Raw genomic sequence first — 20,642 nt, forward strand, 5'->3', positions numbered from 1 at the left:
GTAAGTTGCCATGGGGGTAACCCAACCTATGTGATTGGAGATCCCGTGAATTAGGACTTGGGAAAACAATCCAGCGGTCAACTGAGGAGAGTATCCTTAATTATCCCACTCCGTTGGAGATGCAATAATACTCTCAATTCTGTAAGGCAGGCTGACTTTTGTCTTAATGTGTTCCAAAGCTTATGTAAGCAAGATGCTAACCTACAGAGCATTCTTTGGAGGAACACACCTATGTGAGCCCGACTGCTGGTCATAGTTTATGAGATTGGGTGATCTCTAGGAAGCTCAAGAGAAGGTACGGAGTATGACTAATAAGCTCCACTCATGGGGTTTAGCCTTCGGTAGCCACGTATCAGCTGACAATAGGCGAAACTTCTACACACCAAACTGACAATTCAAGGCATAGTCCATTGTTCAGTTGTGAAAAAGTCTAATCCTATTGCTCTAGGTGGAAGTTCAACTTAACAGTCTCCACTGAAAATTCTGGTATATTAAACATTGTTTGGAACAGTTGACAAACTTATGTGCCTCGAGATCTGGTGGGGGATTGATGGATTATGGATGGGTTTAGGCCCATATAAGACAATAATCCCTAGTTAATCTCTAAGGCCCATGCATGTGTACAGCAAGTGGTGGGAAATGTGGGAAGTTTAGTCCCATACTGCTACAGTAAGAAGAGTGAGACCTCTTTATAAGGGCTGCTCTACCACTTGTTATTGGGAGCCTGGGAATAAGAGTTGTGCACGCGCGCTCCTCCTCCTCCGCCGCCCGCCTCGCCTCGCCTCGTCACGACGCGCGCGCCGCTGGTTGCGGGGATGAGCCGAGCCGAAGTGGCCAGTGGAGTGAACCCTAACTCAGTTCATTCACTCCCTCTCGTACAACCCTAGTCGTCATCTACTGTTCCTCTCAGCATGGCATTTTTCAACATCTTGAGGAGCAGAACTTTAATTCTTCTTACTTTTCAAGATACACATGCCATGTTTGTATTGTATAAACATATTCGCTGCCATATTTTTTCAGAAAAAGAAAAGATACAGCCATTATCTCAAAAGAAAATACAATTTTAAGAAAAAATGTTAATACATCTAAAACATGATAGGTGTTCATCATTACTTAAGTGGAAGCCGCATCTTCATTTATTCATATTTCATACAGTTGAACAAGAGAAAAAGGACTTGCTTGCCAATTGCTACCCTATTTGACACACAGTACATACTGTTATTGCCAATCTATTTCCTTTAGCTATACATACATACATACATACATGCACACTCCTACATACATAACATTGACAATAATAATGCGGACACTTCAAAGTACAGAAGAATGCTCGATCATCCGAAAGAACATAGCATATTTCCTCCAGTTCAGGACAAATCAACCTGACAAAAGCCATCTCAGATACTCAGTTCCATCACTGCAAGCAGGCGGAGCATCAGGAGCAGCTACCCTCTTCCGCATAAAAGTATCGACTGAAATGGGCTTCCTCTTGCGGCCACCTGGATGAGGTCGAAGTTGCTCATCAGCCTCCACAAAATCGCCCTGCCAAGATGTGAACAGCGTGCGGATTATAAGTTCCTAGAACAGAGCATCATGTGGAGGTAAACTATGTGATTGGTGGTGGTGGTTGCCTTGTATTTACCTCAAAAAGCACGTGAACACTAGATTTCTCATGATTGTCCCTTACATGCTTGTATGAAAACTTCTGGCCGCACCCAGAGAATCCACATGTGAAAGGTCTACTCTGCTCATGAACTGCCTTAATATGCTTGTGCAAATTGGATTTCTGAAGTTCAAAGTTATTGAGAATGAAAACAGAGCAGTTTTGAAATTTATTGAAGAGAAACAAATCCATAAAAAGGCAACATGTGAGCTTGCAAATCACACCTTTGAAAATGAGCGCTTGCAATCCTTGAAGTTGCATTTAATCCTCTCAGTGACAAACGAACCTTCATGCATTCGCTGATGCCGCTTGAAGTTCTTCTTAAGCTGTTTAGTGTCACAGATATCACACTGAACATACTGATGACACGATTGGTTATGGGCCTTGAGGCATTCCACATTAGTAAAAGTCTTCATGCAGCCTGGTTCGCAGCAGATAACTTCAGTGTAATCCAAGTTGACTGCACCATAAGATTTGAATCATCAACTTTCAAGATTGTGATTGCTAAGCATATCTTATTACAGTAAGGAAAATAACTATGAAAAATTTATAGAAAGTCAGTTTCTCACCATGTGATTCCTCGTGTTTCTGTAGCTTGGAAGCATATTTGAACACCTTCCCACAGTTAGCCTCTGGGCAGATGAACTCTTTCTTGCCTCCACACTGAGGGCCATCCTCGTGAAATTCCTCAACATGTCTCTGGATATTACCCTTGATACTGAACTTACGGTTGCATCCTTCCATAGGGCACATGAATAGTTTTCCTTGATGAGTAAGCAGATGGCGGTTCAAATGGTCCTTCCTGCTATAGCTGAAAGGGCAACCATCTACATGGCAGGCAAAGGGTCTCTGCAACAGTTTTGAGAAGGATAAAAATCAGAATAGTACTCCCATATCCAAAGAAAAGTTCACTTGACATAATATAAGTTTATGCATACATTTATAAACATGCTCAACAGCACTAGCAGAATTATTGTGCACATGCTTAAACAATTTGGACGTACTATCTAACAAAGAACTATTTGGGTGCAAGACCATCAAGTGGTAGTAACACCGTGAATAGTACAACAGCATCAGTTATCCAACATGACTAAACAAAACTACATGTAATTCACCCTGCATGCTAAGACTGCACATTGTAGTATGTTGAGAATGCTTAGTACATAAATAGTAGCTTTGGCATACATACTACATTGTACATACATACACATTAGTAGTTTGAGAATGCTAAGTAGCAAATAAATACACATCACATCCAATAAACAGAGCTTGGAACAAGAAGCAACGGCTAGGGTAAAAGCAGTTCCAAATGAACAAGCAAACCTGAGGAAGCGCGTGAATGAGGCATTCTTGATGGAGCTTCTCAGGAGGGTCTCCCCTTCCTGATACTGGTCCATTCAAGGCCTTCTGGCATTTTGGAGTTCTTGGGATCCAATGCTTCACACATTCATATCTGAACATGTAGTCTGCCAAAATCAGCACAATTCAGAGAAATAAACAATGGTACACCCACACACTAATAAAACAAATGATCCAAATAGTACTCCATCCCAAAATGAGTGACTCAACTTTGTACTAGCTTGTACTAACTTTGTACCAAAGCTAGTACAAAGTTGAGTCACTTATTTTGGGACGGAGGGAGTAGTAAATAATATATCAACATAATTCACTGTCAAATGGGAATTGTTATTATTCATGCAAGGAATATTACTGCAGAACTAAACGGATAAGTGACTTGTGCCAAAGAACATAATTTTTATTATTTCAGGGATAATTTGTTTTAGAACTCAGGGAACACAATAACCATCATTCACATAAAAATATGCTCAATGAAACATATAACATTATCTTATCATGTGCACATCCTACAACTACTTGCTTAACTATTGGATCATAGATGGAAGGCCATTAAGTGGCTATTGTACTTGGATACTGAGTATAATAACTCAAATGACGCAGCACCAACTATGACATACAAGCATATGACTGACAAGAAGGCACGATTTGTTGACAAAGTGGTGGGTGCTAAGACATGAGCATGCAGTAGCTTCAAAATACTAAGGGTGCATCACATGTAACGATCAAGAACTAACAGCAAGTAGTTTGACAAAAAAAGGAATAACCTGAAGAAGGGCGTGAAAGAGGCTTCCTGAAGGAGCTTCCCAGGAGGGTCTCCCCATCCTGGTACTAGTCCATTCAGGGCCCTCTCGCATTTTGGAGTTCTTTGGGATCCAATGCTTCACGCAATTAAATAGCCTGCAAAAAGTCAGCACAGTTCAGCAATTCGGAGTACCATACAACAAGCACGCTTGGAAACAATCAAGCAGCAACTCTTAATCATCTACAGCTTCCATCACTGTTAAGCAATGGGTTTCAAACACCACTTCTAAGCAGAGGTCGGCGCTTATTTTACTCTCGAGCACCGACTGAACAGCCAAACAGAATGCATCACTTGCGCCAACAATACGGAAACCCCCTGAACACAAAACTAAAACTCGGGACTATTCGGATACCTCGGGAGAATGGCTCTGCATATGCTGCTTCAGATGGGCCGGCTTCTTAAACCTCGCGCCGCACTCCTTGCAATCATGGCCGATCTCCTTGCCCGGCGGCGCACTGCCGCCACCACCACCTACGTTGTACTCATCCAGACCATCCACTTCGTCCTACAGCACACAGCGGTAACACTTCAGCTCACCCACAATTCACAGCTCCCGCAGAAATCAGTAGCACGGGTGCTCTATTAATAAGAAAACAGAACAGATAACACACGTCCTGGACCAGGGAGAAGCCAGGAGCGCGACCCCACCTTATGGTGTTCGAGGACGTGGTCTCGGATCAGCCGCTTCTTCGAACGCACGACGTCGCAGAACTCGCACTTGTACCGCCTGATGTCCCTCACAGGGGCGGCCGCCGCCGGCGGCGGCGAGGTCGAGGTCGAGGCCGAGGTCGCTCCGACGACGCCGCCACTGTCGGGATCTCCTTCTCCCATCTGGCCTGACCAGTCGCAGAACTCGCATCAGGAAATTCACGAAGCAAGCACGATTACAGCGAGAAATCGACCAAGATCGACAAAATCGGCGGCTCCAGCGGCGCCAGTCGCCGGCGAATTACCTCGGATCGTGGAGGAACCCGCCGGATTTCGCAGAATCGCGACCGAGGGATCGGGAGGCTCGCGGCGGCGCGGTGGAGGAAGAGGAACCCTCGAGCACAGCACACTACCCGAATGAGGAGGAGGATGGAGAGCCAGCGACACGTGTCGAGGAATTAGTAGCAGAGCCTAATCGGGCCGAGACCGGGCTCACTTTTCGGGTTCGTGCTGGGCTGCGGGCTGTGGGTCTTCCTGGGCTTTTAGTGGGCTGCTGGCCCGCCGGGCAGCAGCAGCTAAAAAAAAACGTGTGCTGCCGTTTCCTCGGCTCGTTCTCCCACCCGCTGTGGCTGAGGCGCGAGACCGTACGCTGGACTGCCGCTGCCCGCCCCCCGGCCTCTCCCCGACCTCGTCGCCGGCGATGGCCGCCATGGTCGCCGCCGCCGCCCCCGCGCGGCTCGTTCCTCCGCGCCTCTCTTCCCCGTGGCTGCACGCGGTTCAGCTTCGTCCGGCGCCGGGGCGGCTCCTCACGGTGGTCGCCGCGTCGCGTCGGAGCCCCGGCGACGGCGGGAAGAGGGGCAGGAAGAAGCGGGGGAGGCGCGCCACGGAGGCCGACCAGGAGGACGGCCTCTCCGTAGGCTCCGGTAAGCCGCCCGCCCCCACCCTGGTAGCTCCAAGCGTCCTCCGCGCTTAATTAGAGTTCGGTGGAAACTGTGAAGCCCCATGAGCTTAATTAGAGTTGCTTGACAACTCATAGAACCTAAGGATATTTTTGTTAGCTTATAGAGAGTTTATTATGATTTCTGAACATGAATCCCAGGTCAATTTTGATTGTACAGTGACCACCCAGAGCTATCCACTGAAGCACTGCTCATATTTGTTGTGAGCTTAATTATGAGCTTCCTCTTGTGGACATATGCTGCAGAGATGGAGACGAAGAGTTCCACCCCGCGTGCAACGGTCAACGATGGAAGCGTGAAGCCTGCGCTGGAAGCCAGCATGACCCCGAAAGACTCTGCCATCAGAAGAGTTGCATTGGTGGTGAGTCTTTACATGTGCATGTGGCGAAATTTTAGTAATACTTCACTGTTTGTGCTGAAAGGGGAGCTCGAAAATTTCTCTTGTTTCAGGTCATCGCTGCAGTATTATTCGGCGTTAGCATCGCCTTGAAGGACGGGGTCGAGAAGGCATCGGAATATTTTGCAGGGTGTGTGCTATACATCTCGACTAATCTTTAACATTGAGGCTGTTTTACCCAACTGTTGGAGGTGTGGTTCCTTTCCGCATTAGAATTTTCAAGACCATATAGGAGCCCATTCGAGAATCGAATGCATCATTGCGTACTAGCTTCACTAGATGCTTGAATGAATGCATGGCTATGTTTCAGACATAACCGTGTAGGAAAATGTTCTACTAACAAATAGGATGAGGGTTAGTAAAAGTAACAAACAGCACGCTGTGTAAGCTCACTCTTTGGGTTGTGCAAGTTAGTTTGCTACTTTGCTTAGTTGCGACTTTGCATATCTTTACATGATTTCTTACAAAAGCACTCCTTAATTTCTTCTATATTCGAGGTATAACAATGTGATCAGGTTCTGTTATGTAACAGCTATTTGTTGGAACAGAGTTTGTCGGTGGACAATCTCTTTGTTTTTATTCTGGTCTTCAAGTATTTTAAAGTGCCACTGGAGTACCAGGTACAGTTAATAGCTAATGTGATAGGCAAAGTCCTAATATACTTTTTGATTTTCTGCTCACTCTTTCTGTGACATTGGAAACAAGAATCGGGTGCTTTCTTATGGTATTGCCGGAGCAGTGATCTTTCGTGCAGTGTTGATCATTCTAGGAGTAGCTACCATTCAGGTTGGTTGTTCTCCCATGTTGCCATTATTATTTTTATCCAATTGTAGTAATGCTTATAAGTTCCTCATGTTCTGTAGAGTTTTGAAGCAGTGAATTTATTTTTTGCTGCGATCCTGCTATTCTCTTCGTACAAGGTAAAACTGTTCTTCCCATGTTAAAAAAAAGGGGTCATGCTTTTCATATTTTATTTTTCTTTCGCATACATAGTTACTTTTGCTGTTATTCATTGGCAACTTCCTTTATGAGAAGTTCTTGCTAGCACTTTTTTTTTCCATACAATCACAGAAAAGGATCGGGTTCCACTATTATAAGATAACGGACCAGAAAGCATAAAAAATCACCCTGGTGCAAAGGTAAAAGAGCAAGCTAAAGCTGCCGCCTCCTAAGGCTAATCAGCTGATCTAGGAAAGCAAAGTTTTAAATGAACGCAAACTTATTACATATTACATATTACATGGGGGATATCTGCACCCCAGCCCAGCTCATATTTCAGCCAAAATAACCAGCATCAAACAAAGATTTTTGACCATCTGCATCCAACCGTGCACCAATCTTCAAAGCCCTCAGTTTTTAGTCCTCAATTGCAGTTCATGCTAGCACTTAAAAAAATATTCGCACTTAAAAAGGATTTACTTGCTTTTTCCCAAGCGAAGTTTCCTTTGGCAAAAGCATAGTCTCATCCCTGTCTTTTAACAATCTTGTTCGACCAATTTAGTTGCATGTACTATCTTACCACAAACTTATTAAGCATAACCCTTCCATCATTGAGCAGCTAATGGTGCAATGGATCCCCCCCCCCCCCCTCTTTTCTTATATTGGGTATTCTTGTTGTAGTATGTTATAACAATCGAACCTAGTTCTTACATGAGTCCGTAAGTTGTCACAGATCCAATTCAATTTTTGGTTGCTTAAATGGAGTGGCACTTCAATAAGTAGTACTCCCTCCGATCCAAAATAAGTGTCCTGGCTTTAGTTCAAATTTGAACTAAAACGGGAATATGATTTTTTTAGTAACTTCAGGTATATTAATATATCCAATACATGTGGATGCTAACGGCCATACTCATATGACAGCTATTTGCTGGAGACGAGGAAGAATCTGATCTGTCTGATAACTTCATTGTGAAAACATGCCAAAAATTCATTCCTGTCACTGGTAAATAACTCCATTAAATGATTTTCAGTTTTTCTTACCTTTTTGTTATTTAGGTTATCAGCCTCCTCCACTTTTCTTCATGGGTGATGAACTCACTCTTCTGTTTCTTTTACCAGATTACTATGACGGTGATCGGTTTTTGATAAATCAAGATGGTATATGGAAAGTAAGTGATGTCCGATTTAAGCATGACCAATTATCACAACAGCTATTGCATAAGCTTGTTACCAGATATGATTACTAACTAGTTACAGAATGTGATATGTCTATGTCCTGTAACATGGAAATTTTATCAGTTCCACTAATGTTTGACTGGTTTATTAATTCTGCATGCACGGAAAGCTAACGCCACCAGCAACATTGTGTGTCTGAGTGAACCATCTCAAAGACATATTTCAACTTCGTAAAGCTATTTGTTCCTGAATATGTCATTTTTGGTTTGATGTCTACAGGCCACCCCATTACTCTTGACTCTGGTAGTGATCGAGCTAAGTGATATTGCTTTTGCTGTAAGTTCGTTCTCAATATTTCCCGCGTGATGTTTTCCTTTCCATTTTAGGACCACGAGCATGGGGATTAACATCTTCAGTTTGTAGGTCGACTCAATACCAGCAATCTTTGGTGTGACAAGAGACCCACTTATAATATTGTCATCAAATATTTTTGCTATTTCTGGTAAACCTTCTTTCTGTCCCTATGAACAAACTGTGCGCTATGTTTTTTTTTCTCTTTTCATAGACAAATGGAGCATTTTTAAGTTATAGTTCTCCATCATTAGTGATGGATTACACTGCCGACTTTTGATTTGTGTATGTTTCAAAACTTGTCTTCCTCGTAAGACTTCATTCTTGCTTTCTATACACGGGTTTGAAGTTATTTCTTCCATTGATTTTTTCTTTGTAAGTTTGTATAATGTGAAGTTAATAGCTCAGTGTGTATTTTTTAAATCTCTGAAATCCGCTTCTGTTAATTCAGCCACACGTTGGGGCTATTGCCTATCAGTAACACTAACCCTAGCTTTGTAGCAGTCTTTGATATTCACCTTTGTCTTCTCTAATTACAAGAAACTGATATGTATCACCAAGTAATTTCATCATTTTTATGCTGTTGAGCAATTAGTAATCACATGTACTCCCTATATTGTTTTTTTTTTCTTCTAAGTCTTTTGTCCCAAACAAGTTGGGGTAGGCTAGATATGAAACTCTTTCACGAGCCAAAAAAAAACGTCTTATATTTTGAGACAGGGGGAGTACCATACAATGAAAAATAAGTGATGCATGAAAAGGCAGCTTGGATACCATAGTTGTTGATGCAGAATGTTCATACATAGCGCAAATTTGTGCATTCCGAATACACTTTGAAGTGTTAACGTAATAACATGACGGAATTACCCTGTAGGCCTGAGGTCACTCTACGTACTCATTTCTGAGAGCATGTCTGAGTTGGAGTATCTGCAGGTAAATGTCCTTTGCTCTTCTAAAGTTTCTTGAAATATTTAGTGATTGTTATTGAATACATAATATCCCTTGCTCTTTTAAAGTATCTTGAAATATTTACTTATTTTTTAAATACATAAAGAATATCCAGTAGTTATGCATTTTTATCATTTATAGTTTTTGCACTTAACTTTTAACAAACCAACCATTCGAATTTTCACCGAGATCTGTCTAGGTAGTGATAACTGGCTGGTGATTGCCTTCTTGCTGCCATTTTCTTTAACCCCCATGCGCATGTATTGGTTCATGGATGGTCAAGAGTGTGAACATATCCATATTTGTAGGGGCGCAAGCGGCAACCCGCTTCGTCCCGTGAAACTCATCAATTAGTTTAAAATTTGCTCGTCACTTGCTTAAAATTAACACTACATTTATACTATGGTATTGTCCGCTAGCCCACCCCGCTTGCATCCCTACGTATTTGTCTATTATCTATTTCTTGTCACTTATTGCTGTTGGCAATGTGCTCTCCAGCCTGCTGTTGGTATCGTTTTGGGCTTCATAGGGGCAAAGATGATCTTTGACTTTTGTGGTGAGCAATCATAGTTGTTATACTCATGGCATTCCACACTATGATCTGTCACCATTAACAGACCATGCTGATTATGCTGATTTGTGGCAGGTTATCATATACCAACTGAAGCTTCCCTTGCTGTTGTTACCACATGTCTTAGCGGTGGAGTAATATTGAGTCTTAGGAAAGCATCAAGTGAGGAACGTGACAAGTAGCCAACATGGCGTGGAGAAGGTAAAATCATTGAGTTTAACATTGATGTATTCTTTCATAGATAGTCATACTACAACACGGATGTTATTTACAACCTAGAGAAAGTTGCCCTTTTCTAACTAAAGAATGTTTATGTGACTACGTTGAAGAACCTAGCTTGATAAAACATGAATGGGCTTCTGCGGTTCAAAGGATTCTCAATGGAATTTTGGAGGATTCTAATCCTTGGGTTTTTCCTACGTGGGTTGTTTGATTCGTAAGATTGTAAGCCATAGAATTTTTTCCTAAGGATTCATTTGCACTAGATTTCATAGGAAATTTTTCATCCACTCCAACCTCTTTGAAAGAATCCTACGCTTTTCCTATGCACAATCAAACATCATTACAATCCTGTAGTATCACAGTGGCATGCCAGTTGTTAGAGTACGTAATGGGCCTGGGCTGGCGGTATAGCCCATTAGTCTTAGGGTTAATTAGAGATAAGGGTCGCTTGCTTGGGAGTCAAGTAAACCTCTCTATATAAAGAGAGGAGATGTATCAATCTAATCAAGCAAGAATTAAGAAGGAAATCCCTTCCCTCTTGCCCGGCCGTGGGCAAAGTACGTAATGGGCCTAATGGGCCTGGGCTGGCGGTATAGCCCATTAGTCTTAGGGTTAATTAGAGATAAGGGCCGCTTGCTTGGGAGTCAAGTAAACCTCTCTATATAAAGAGAGGAGATGTATCAATCTAATCAAGCAAGAATTAAGAAGGAAATCCCTTCCCTCTTGCCCGGCCGTGGGCAAAAAAGCCCCCGGTCGGCCCTCTCGCGCCCTCCTTCTAGCAGCGCCATAACAATTTGGTATCAGCTAGCTTCGGTTCGATCATGTCTTCATCGCCGCCCAACCCGTCTCTCCCGCTGTCCTCCGTCGCGCCCGCCCCCGTCGTCCTCACCCCGGAGGAGGTGTCCGGGGCGCTGCGGGACCTAACCCAGGCGGTCTAGGAGATCTGCCTGTTCTTGTCCGGGTCTTACGGGCCGCACCAGGCTGCGCCACCCATCGCCGCCACCGCGCCGCCGTGGCTGCCGTGGCAGCCGCCGCACCAGGCGGCCCCCGCCACGCTCGTCGGGCCGCTGCAGCTGCCATCCACCGCCTCACCCTGGCTGCAGTGGCAGCCGCCGCTCCTGGCGGCCTCCGCCGCGCTCGCCGGGCCGCTGCAGCTGCCATCCACCGCCCTGCCCTGGCTGCAGTGGCAGCCGCCGCTCCTGGTGGCCTCCGCCGCGCCCGGCGCTCCGCCACAGCAGCCGCTGCCGCTGTCCGGCGCGACACCGCAGCAGCCGCTGCAGCTGCACCGACCCCCGCCGGTCAGCTCTGGCCCCACATCGACCGCGCCGGCGGGAGTCCCGATCCACCAGGTCAAGTTCCCGCCATTGCCATCACCGCTTTCCGAGGGTGTCCCCATCCAGCAGATCAAGTTCCCGCCGTCGCCGTCACCGCTTCCGGCTTGGATCGCTACCCGCCACGTGTCGGCGGCGGTGAGGCTGCAGGCTGCTGCGCGCGGCCTCCTAGCGCGTCGGTGTGTGCGGGAGATGCGTGGTCTGCAGCTGCCACTCCTCCCAGTTGTCCTTCGCTGCGCAAAGGACCTCGATCTCGTCCCCACGGACAGCGACCTCAAAGTCTGCGACATCGGCAGTTGGGGGGGGGGGGGGGCGCACCCCTCCTCGTCGTTCTCCATCGCAAGCCCTCCACTCTTCTCTGTGCGGTGCAGACCAACAGCCGTTCGGCGGGGAGAAGGCAGGGTGTCACCGACAGGAGCGCACCGCGTCCCAACTGCTGCAGTGGCTGGTGTCCATGGGATCCAGGTGGCTGTACACGTGCACGTCCGACGTGCGGATGGTGTCCACTTTTTGTTAAGGGGTCCAAAATAAAGCGTCCTAGTCCATTTCAGGTTAATAAAACAAGCCGAGAGGTAAAAGGCTTGTTTTTAGGTGTTAGGTTTGTGTTGCGTCGAGTCATGGTTATAAGTTGGTTAGGCTGCAGCTCGAGGACAAGCTGCATGTCCAGGTGGGGTGTAGTGTTAGAGTACGTAATGGGCCTAATGGGCCTGGGCTGGCGGTATAGCCCATTAGTCTTAGGGTTAATTAGAGATAAGGGTCGCTTGCTTGGGAGTCAAGTAAACCTCTCTATATAAAGAGAGGAGATGTATCAATCTAATCAAGCAAGAATTAAGAAGGAAATCCCTTCCCTCTTGCCCGGCCGTGGGCAAAAAGGCCCCCGGCCGGCCCTCTCGCGCCCTCCTTCTAGCAGCGCCATAACACCAGTCTATTCCTACATTTTGGAAATCCCGCGAATCAAAGAGGCCCCTATATGCTTAACTGATCCTTGTTCGTAGTTCAAATACCCTTGTTTTCCTTTTAGATCAAATTAACTAGAAAGAATCTGCAAGTGTTAACCGTTAAAAGAACAGGAAGCGCCTCGAATGGATTTGGCTTCATAACGATTGTTAGGGCTTTGGGCATGCTTGGCATAAATTAGGCTGGTACATACTTAACCACTTTGAGTTGTCGATGTACTACCATTCTACATCTGGTATGATTTTGGAGCCAGTGACCTGATCCTTTTGCCAAGAATCCTATAATGTATAATATATGAGCAGCCTTGGATTTGTCTACACTCATCAATATTTTAGTTGAAGCGATTATTATTGAAAATTCTGGAGCTTACTTTAAGCAACCTTCTGGGTGCTGTAGGCAAGAACCACACCATGTAGTATGCACAATATAACATATCCTTCTGATTTGCTTCCAGTCTTTGCTTTTCAAATATGTTCAGATCAGACTCATTCTAGTTGTCGTTCCATCAAAATCTAGTAATTCATTTTTTTGAATGATGGGACGGTCATGTCATGAGTTGTTGGAAACTCGTGTTGGATCATAGTACGATACTTGTGTTGTTAGACATTACATATTCAACAAAGCAATTATGCTTATGCGCAGGGAACATGTTAGTATATCTTGGTTTCTTCCATGTGGAATTCTTGTTGCATGGCATGGCACTGAACACATACATATAAGCCGCTTCCTTTCTCTCAATGCAGTATGGTTCACTCACTATCCACCAGCCATGACTGAGTATAGAAAGAAGCAACAGGCTCCATTTGTTCAAAGTTTGCATAATGCAACAGCGCAAGTAACAGTCTGCATTTGTCCGTGAATTTGATAGCAATCAAGCTGATTGTGACCAAGATTGATGCTCAAGGCATGACATAGATGCCTGAACTGATAAGTTATAAGTTCCAAATGCTACAAGTTTCTTCTGAAGCAGAAGGTTTTGGGGATAGGTGATGCTAAGTCGGCGACCGCCCATTGTGAGGCAGTTTTTGTCATGGATGTTAGCTGTTCAGAAGATTTAGCTTGTCCTAGGCATGATGATATGCATATCATACATGTAACTTAGCAATACTATGCCTGGTGCGGCCGTGTAAGTAGCAATTGATTCTTTGATTCTCCTGCCGAACAAACCTCACTTGTAGAAACATGATGTCAAATGTAATTTGTTTCTGCATTTCCTAAATGTGCAGCCATTACATTCTGTACAATGTAACGTAATTTTGTTGCTTACAAACCGCAACACGTAGATTCAGAATCACACACCATCCAGAATTACAATAACATAATAGCACAACAACACAACATAAAGTCGAGCCATAAAACATTCACAGATAACATGATAATTTCACCAAGGGAAGTAGCAAACGAGAATATTGTGTATTGTTCAATCTGAAGTCTGAAACTGGAATGAGCAAATGACCTTATGTACGACTATGTGAATGACACGCCATATCTACAATTTTTGTTAAACTAAATGGACCTTCTCGAAGACATGATGTATCTAAACTATACTCCCTACGTTCACATTACAATAAGATGCTCTAACTCTTCTTTTTCTGATTTGAATGTATATAGATGCATTTTAGTTTGTTTGTTTACTCATTTCAGTCCGTACGTAGTCCATATTCAAATAGCCAAAACATCTTATATTCGTGATCGGAGGGAGTATATAACTAAACGGTACTAACATTGAAATACGGCAGGTAACTGACTCAGACCTTGTTGTGATCGGAGGGAGCATACACTTCTTGTAATGCTTTTAGTTTAGAACCCTTTTTGCCATTGTTGAGTTGTTAAAGCAGAACATTTAGCTTGTCCTAGACATGGTGGTATCTACATCATTTGTGTAACTTAGCAATACTATTCCTGGTGTATCCATGTATCTGTTCTTTGATTCTCATCAAACCTCACTTAGAAACATGGTGTCAAATGTACTCCCTCCGTTCCTAAATATAAGTCTTTTTAGAGATTCCAATACGGACTACATATGGAGCAAAATGAGTGAATGTACACTCTAAAATATGTCTATATACATTCGTATGTAGTTCGTAGTGAAATCTCTAGAAAAAACTTATATTTAGGAACGGAGGGAGTAATTGTTAGTACATTTCACTGAACACACTGATATCTGAAGACACCTCCAGATTTACAAATAGCAGAACAACAGAATGCAGACATAAAAAATTCACAGATAACATGATACTTTAATTCAGAAAGGGAAGTAGCAAACCAGAACACAACTTATCGTTCAATCTGAAGTCTGAAACTGGAATGAGAAAATGACCTTATGTACGACTACGGAATGGCACGACATATCTACAATTTTTTGGAGAACTAAACCGACCTTTTCAAAGACGCATAATGAATCTAAAATATATCTAAACGGTGCTAGTTTTGAAATCCTGCAGTTAGCCGACTCAGACCTTCGTGCCATCGGCATCAGTAGCATAAACCTGGCCGTATTCGCCCTTGTCATCCTCATCCTCATCCTCATCCAGATAGTCGGCCCTTGCATTAAGGGCCAGCATCTGGCAAACAAGCCAGAACAGAGCAGCGTCAAGGGCCAGGAAAGCGGCGCCTCCAAAGAGGCCGGTCTTTGCGGTGGGGCACAGGGTATCCATGTCATGGTGAATGTTACTGGTGCGATGGCGACCCTCTGTGATCGTTGCCCAGAGCAGCATTGCAAAAGCCAGAGCTGACACCAGCCTGATTTCATAAGAACAGTTAGTAGAATGAACAATGTGAAACTTGATTACCATAGTAAGTAAATTAGTATTAAGTGCAGGAGACAGCAGTGTGCATAATGTAATGATTCAATTAGTCATACAGGGGAAATATAACAGCTTGCAGAATTAAACGCTTGAACATCAAGCCTCAACCATAAATGGCAGAATTGAACACTTGAACATTAAGCCTCAATAAATCCCCTAGAGGATAATCCATTTAACCGAAGAACTAGAATGTTGGCAATGTTCAGCATTTATTTATGAAGTACACACTATCAAAAGAAACAAGGGTCCATCAACGACTGAGCATAGCTAATCTTCATCAAATGGCAGGGCTCAAGAGGTGAACCAACATCGGAACATTAGGTACTATTGCATCTGGTCCAGATGAAATTCTTGGCCACAGAGCCAAAGGGAACTTACTCAGCAATAACAAAGAACACAGACAAGCTGGTGCTCTGAAATAACGCTCCACGAGGAACCGACTTGCCCTTGTACGGGTAAAAGATGGCAACGTGCCCAATGAAAGCAGCTAACACAAGTGCCACAATGGACAGGCTTCCCATTGCAATCGTTGGGTCACTCGGGAACTTGCAGATGACAACATCCTTTCCCTTGATAGGAGTTCCATATGGAGGCTGCATCAATGGAAAAACGAAATTCACACCAAGTTAAATTATTCAGAAGAGATCCATAACAAGTTACAGTCAGCTAAGAGGAAATATGCAGTTTGAGGTTTCCATAATTACTCTGATTATGCATGCTCCCCTATACACAGTTGGGACTGTTCGAGTGAAGTAGACATGGGACCCAAAATTCGTAGGAAGGTAATATTATTGCAAAGGAGGTGGTTCCTGAACTGATGTGTGCTAGTAATAATTTTTTACTGAAAAACATATTCCGGAACATGTACTGAATTCAGCACTCTCCACAAGAAAGCGCATGCATGATTCATCATATAACAGATATAAGCAACACAAACCTTTTTGTTTTCCGCGATGACGCCGAGCAGAAACGCGAGGAGGCCAAACAAGGAGACGGTGAGGGCGATCCCCTTCGCCGATGTCAAACCCATGGCTCCTGCGTAAGAATGCACATATACCATCGGGAGAGAGACAGCATCAATATCAATGCAACATGAAGGAATGTGTCATCACGACGGCATAGCAACAGCAGTAAATGCAACTAGGCTAGTAATAACAACCCCTTATATGGCCTTATATATCCCGGCATTCTCCGCCCGGTGCCACCGTTGCCAAATAAATAAGACTGGCGCCAAATAAATAAACTGGGCATAAATAAACTAGCATAACATGCCTTCTCAGATTCTAAATAAGGATGAGTATAAGTTGGGGAATCTGCCATCCGAAATTATATCGGGGGGCAATGAAAATGGTACTGGCACCAATCTACCGAGACCCGTCGCCGTCGCACCGGCCCATCGATTCCGGCTGTCACTCCCCGCCGCCAGCCCGAGAAGCGAAGCCGATCGGCGAAACCACCTTCCCATCCGGAGGAGGGAGAACCGACGGATGGATGGATGGATCGGTCCGTGTGCCACTCCCGTCCCATCCCCACCGGGCAACCAACGCGAAGAGACTGGAGAGAAGATCGAGATCGGGCCGGATTACCGTGGGCGGAGGAGACGTCGGAAGGAGGTGGCGGGGCTCCGCCGCGCGTGAATCTCTCTCTCTCTCTCTCTCTCTCTCTCTCTCTCTCTCTCTCTCTCTCTCTCTCTCTCTCTCTCTCTCTCTTCTCTTCTCTTCTCTTCTCCCCCCGCGTCCGCCACTCCTGCAATTCACGGCGGTGGGACGATGGAGGAAGAAAGGTCTGTGGTCAACTCCACCCCACAGGCCACGGACGGATATAGCGGTCTGCGGTGTGAGGCTGCGAGTGGGGCCGGCGGGCCCGACGAGGCCGCTTCGGACGGCACATGGTTGGGCTTTTCCGGGGAGCACGGGGAGAACAGAAGGGAGAATCTTTGTCTCTGTTACAGAAAGACCGTAACTGAATCTCGCCTGAAAGGATGAAAATAGTTCTAACTGCCACTTGGATCTCGTTCCATTCGGATCTCTAGGGAATCCGTTTTCTTATAGAGAGAGAGGGAGCGCTGATTTGTTTTGCGAGCTGGAATCGGATGATTGTTCGGGATTGAAGAACACGTACAACCTTGTTGTCGCTGAAATGAGTGTATCTAAACATATTTTAGTGCTAGATATATCTAATTAAGCGACAAGTAATTTTGGGCGAAGGGAATGATAAGTAGAAAATGCGAACTTTTTTTAGGAAACGCTATTCGGCAAACTTCATTGGGATCCTATGATAGTTGCAATGACATTCCCTATAAACTAGGGCGTGTCCCTCCAGAGACAAATGGAAATATGAATCATAAGCATGTCAAGCTAAAATGTGCGCTAATGTATCTTAGCATCCCGTGGGGCAAACGTTGGGATGAAACCTCGACGATTGAGGAAGCCTTCTGGAAACAGTAGAACCATCGTGTAGGACGTCAAATCATGAGTATTTTATATTTCCAGTGAGTCTGACTCAACAATAATCGAGGAGCATAAGCGCCCCTATGCAGCGGTTAGGGTTTGGGCTCCGAGTTATTCTTGAGAGCGGATGCCCCGCGGCCAAAATTTTCATCAGGATGCTGATAATCCCCAAATTCAGGGAGTATTGTAGCTGGAATAACCACCAACATTGGTGTATACAACATAACAAGAAAGAACAGAAACATAAGTCCAAGAAATTAAGTACGCATTTTAATGAAATTTGCCATGTGAGAGTGGAGATAGTGGCCAACAACTAGGATTGGAACTTGCAATGGCCTAATTATCATCAAATAGCTTTGAGAAATTGCCCGCCAGCTATTCATCATGAAGTTGCCTTGCATGGCTTTAAAAATAATCCATTAGCTATTAAATGGAATTGCCAGGGGCCAAGCACATTTGGCATGCACATAATGAAACATGATTTCCAATGAGGGGGAAACCACATAGCAATTTCAGAAAAAAATATATAACTTGTCATGCTCCTCTTTATAAAATACAAGAAAATAAAAACTTGACATTAGTGTTCATCAAGAAGGTACACATTTGCCATTTTTTGGCTATACGCAGTAGGCTAAAACCCCACAACATTTTTTATTATTTAAATAAATAAAGCAGTACAAAAAGTCTAAAAGGCTTGAGCTAAGCCAGAGAAAGAAAGAAAGAAAAAAGAAGGGATACAACTAAAAAAGAAAAAGAAAACAAAACAAAAATACATCAATTGTGCCAACCAAGCATTGAACATCACATCAAATTTCCTCTTAATCCTATGTTTTAAGAGACTGAGCTCATAGAGATAAGTATCCTTCCACCTCTGAAAAGAAGGTCGAATGCTCTGAAACATGAAGTTATTCCTGGTGATCCATAAAGCCCAAGAAGCCAGGATGATGACTTCCATGGAAAATGCCACTTGAAGTTTTTGCTTCACATATGCAATTGCTTGAAGGACAGACATGTTATGAGATCTAGTAGGGCAAACATAATCCCAACACTGGTCAGCAAAGGGGATGTTGTAGTGTCTCCTCTTGCATACAAGAAAGTGTGGCACAATTATATGAATCCAGGTGAAAAAAAATTCCTTCTAAGCAAATTCCTGGTACTTAATCTATCATGCAGGAGCATCCAAAAGAAAACTTTATGTTTGGGCCGATAGGAGCACTTCCAAATCCATTTAAATTGAGGAGGTACTACTTGCAAACCAATCATCACTCTATATGCTTGGGCAACAGAAAACACCTCACTGATACGTCCATTTTGTATCATGTTTTCCTACTGTTATTTATAATGTTTTTATACATAATAATACTTTTTGGAGTAATTCTAATGCCTTTTCTCTCATAATTTGCAAGGTACACACAAAGAGGGAGAATTCCGGCAGCTGGAAATCTAGACCTAGAAAAGCTACGTCAGGCTACCTATTCTGCACAACTCCAAATAAGCTGAAACTTCACGGACAATTTTTATGGAATATATGATGAATATTGGAGCAAATAAGTACTAGAGGAGGCCCACCAGGTGGGCACAACCCACCTGGGCACGCCAGGGAGCCCAGGCGCGCCCTGGTGGGTTGTGCTCACCCAGGCCCCCCTTCGGTGCCCATCTTCTGATATATATAAGTCATTTTGACCTAGAAAAAATTAGGAGAGGACTTTCGGGATGGAGCGCCGCCGTCTCGAGGCGGAACTTGGGCAGGAGCACTTTTGCCCTCCGGCGGAGCGATTCCGCTGGGGCAACTTCCACTACTGGAATCAGGATCTTTGCCCCTCAGCCAGCTCTTTGCCATAAGCTAAAGGAAAGCTGACGGCGAAGAACATGTTTGCCGTCAGCCAGCTCTTTTCCGTCAGCAAGCAGACGGCACTAGCTGACGGCAAAGAGGGAGGGTGGCCCACTAGCGAGAACCACCTAACGGCCACTTTCTTTGCTGTCCGCTAGCAGACGGCAAAGAAAGTGGCCAACCTAACGTCCGTTAGCTAGGCTCTTTGCCGTCTGCTAGCAGACGGCAAAGAACTGTGACCTAACTGAAAAGCGGCCAGCACCCTGCCCCATCCCTCTCTTTGTCTGCTCTCTCTCCCCTGCCTGAGCCGCCGCCGCCCCTAACCCGCGCCGCCACCCCCGTCGCCGGTCGCCCCGCCCCCGTGCCCGAGCCGCCGCCGCCTCGCGCCGCCACCCCCGTCGCCGGCCGCCCCGCCCCCGTGCCCGAGCCGCCGCCGCCTCGCGCCACCCCCGTCGCCGGCCGCCCCGCCCCCGTGCCCGAGCCGCCGCCGCCTCGCGCCACCCCCGTCGCCGGCCGCCCCGCCCCCGTGCCCGAGCCGCCGCCGCCTCGCGCCACCCCCGTCGCCGGCCGCCCCTCCCCCGTGCCCGAGCCGCCGCCGCCCCGCGCCACCCTCGTCGCCGGCTGCCTCGCGCCACCCCCGTCGCCGGCCGCCCCGCACCGCCCCGCCCCGCCCCCGTCCCGAGCCGCCGCCGCCCGACTGCGCCGCCCCGCCCGCCCGGCCGCGCCGCCCCCGTCCCAAGTCGCCGGCCGCCCCACACCGCCCCACCCCCGTCCCGAGCCGCCACCACCCGGCCGCACCGCACCTCCCGGCCCCGCCCCTCGTCGTGGTGAGTTTTTTGTTCTGTTTTTTCTAGATTTAGTTTATGTTTGTTTAGTTTAGTTTAGGTTAGGTTAATTTAGTTTATTTTAGGTCACATTTAGTTTATAGTTTTGTTTAGTTTTTTTCTTCTGTTTTTTAAGAATAAACAAGAATGATGAAAAAAATAAGTAAAAGAAGAAGAGGAAGAAGAAGAAGAAGAAAAAAGAACAATAAGTAGTAGTAGAAGAAGATGATGAAAAAAATAAGTAGAAGTAGAAGATGAAAAAAAGAAGTAGGAAAAGGGGGCGCCCGGGGTCGAGCGGGTTAGGGGGTTCCTCGAGTGTCGATGGAACCCTAAATAGCAAGTATCGTCGGTGCGAGATACATGTGGCCGTCGGTGTCGAACACTACATCCACGTCCCACAAGTAACG

The 20,642-nt window shown here is 45.4% G+C and overlaps 3 protein-coding genes and 1 long non-coding RNA gene across 10 annotated transcripts; 2 read left to right on the forward strand and 2 right to left on the reverse strand.

Annotated features, from left to right (window-relative positions):
- Window positions 1-1,113: 1,113 nt before the first annotated feature.
- Window positions 1,114-4,924, reverse strand: LOC109734513 (transcription factor IIIA). Of its 7 annotated transcripts, none has more exons than XM_020293720.4 (9): window positions 4,778-4,903; window positions 4,473-4,655; window positions 4,177-4,329; window positions 3,787-3,919; window positions 2,987-3,129; window positions 2,233-2,512; window positions 1,888-2,123; window positions 1,643-1,786; window positions 1,114-1,542 (listed from the first exon to the last, which is right to left on the reverse strand). In XM_020293720.4, the coding sequence occupies exons 5-9, from the start codon at window positions 3,122-3,124 to the stop codon at window positions 1,378-1,380; spliced, it is 963 nt and encodes a 320-aa protein (XP_020149309.1). In that variant the 5' UTR covers window positions 3,125-3,129; window positions 3,787-3,919; window positions 4,177-4,329; window positions 4,473-4,655; window positions 4,778-4,903; the 3' UTR covers window positions 1,114-1,377. The 7 variants fall into 7 exon arrangements, with proteins under 7 accessions (XP_020149309.1, XP_040250441.1, XP_073363419.1 ...); XM_040394507.3 differs by having other exon boundaries at window positions 2,987-3,116; window positions 4,473-4,660; XM_073507318.1 differs by having other exon boundaries at window positions 4,473-4,660.
- Window positions 4,925-5,055: 131 nt separating this feature from the next.
- On the forward strand, window positions 5,056-13,542 carry LOC109734510 (thylakoid membrane protein TERC, chloroplastic). Its single transcript, XM_020293712.4, has 14 exons — window positions 5,056-5,395; window positions 5,677-5,792; window positions 5,882-5,958; window positions 6,361-6,448; window positions 6,534-6,614; window positions 6,692-6,748; window positions 7,689-7,770; window positions 7,887-7,936; window positions 8,223-8,279; window positions 8,367-8,445; window positions 9,169-9,227; window positions 9,741-9,798; window positions 9,889-10,014; window positions 13,067-13,542. The coding sequence occupies exons 1-13, from the start codon at window positions 5,173-5,175 to the stop codon at window positions 9,993-9,995; spliced, it is 1,134 nt and encodes a 377-aa protein (XP_020149301.1). The 5' UTR covers window positions 5,056-5,172; the 3' UTR covers window positions 9,996-10,014; window positions 13,067-13,542.
- A 1,001-nt stretch (window positions 13,543-14,543) lies between these two features.
- On the reverse strand, window positions 14,544-16,899 carry LOC109734511 (uncharacterized). The gene is made up of 5 exons (XM_073507332.1): window positions 16,840-16,899; window positions 16,717-16,786; window positions 16,068-16,165; window positions 15,509-15,723; window positions 14,544-15,065 (listed from the first exon to the last, which is right to left on the reverse strand). Exons 3-5 carry the CDS (start codon window positions 16,158-16,160, stop codon window positions 14,777-14,779), a joined length of 597 nt encoding a protein of 198 aa, XP_073363433.1. The 5' UTR covers window positions 16,161-16,165; window positions 16,717-16,786; window positions 16,840-16,899; the 3' UTR covers window positions 14,544-14,776.
- Window positions 16,900-18,753: 1,854 nt separating this feature from the next.
- Window positions 18,754-19,123, forward strand: LOC141041216 (uncharacterized). The gene is made up of 2 exons (XR_012201525.1): window positions 18,754-18,821; window positions 18,987-19,123. It is a non-coding gene; the product is annotated as an uncharacterized lncRNA (long non-coding RNA).
- The last annotated feature ends 1,519 nt before the right edge of the window (window positions 19,124-20,642 follow it).

Source organism: Aegilops tauschii, chromosome 1 (assembly GCF_002575655.3).
Source record: "Aegilops tauschii subsp. strangulata cultivar AL8/78 chromosome 1, Aet v6.0, whole genome shotgun sequence".
Taxonomy (NCBI): Eukaryota; Viridiplantae; Streptophyta; class Magnoliopsida; order Poales; family Poaceae; genus Aegilops; species Aegilops tauschii.

Excerpts from the sequence above, each read along its gene's own strand:
- LOC109734513 (XM_040394419.2), bottom strand. The coding sequence starts at position 4,655 with ATGGGAGAAGGAGATCCCGACAGTGGCGGCGTCGTCGGAGCGACCTCG. Across the intron at positions 4,330-4,472 it reads ACGTCCTCGAACACCATAAG|GACGAAGTGGATGGTCTGGA; the intron begins GTGGGGTCGCGC and ends TGTGTGCTGTAG. Across the intron at positions 1,543-1,642 it reads GTGTTCACGTGCTTTTTGAG|GGCGATTTTGTGGAGGCTGA; the intron begins GTAAATACAAGG and ends ACATCTTGGCAG.
- LOC109734510 (XM_020293712.4), top strand. The coding sequence starts at position 5,173 with ATGGCCGCCATGGTCGCCGCCGCCGCCCCCGCGCGGCTCGTTCCTCCG. Across the intron at positions 6,615-6,691 it reads TAGGAGTAGCTACCATTCAG|AGTTTTGAAGCAGTGAATTT; the intron begins GTTGGTTGTTCT and ends CATGTTCTGTAG. Across the intron at positions 9,799-9,888 it reads GATGATCTTTGACTTTTGTG|GTTATCATATACCAACTGAA; the intron begins GTGAGCAATCAT and ends GATTTGTGGCAG.
- LOC109734511 (XM_073507332.1), bottom strand. The coding sequence starts at position 16,160 with ATGGGTTTGACATCGGCGAAGGGGATCGCCCTCACCGTCTCCTTGTTT. Across the intron at positions 15,724-16,067 it reads TCATCGCGGAAAACAAAAAG|CCTCCATATGGAACTCCTAT; the intron begins GTTTGTGTTGCT and ends CCATTGATGCAG. Across the intron at positions 15,066-15,508 it reads GTGTTCTTTGTTATTGCTGA|GCTGGTGTCAGCTCTGGCTT; the intron begins GTAAGTTCCCTT and ends TTATGAAATCAG.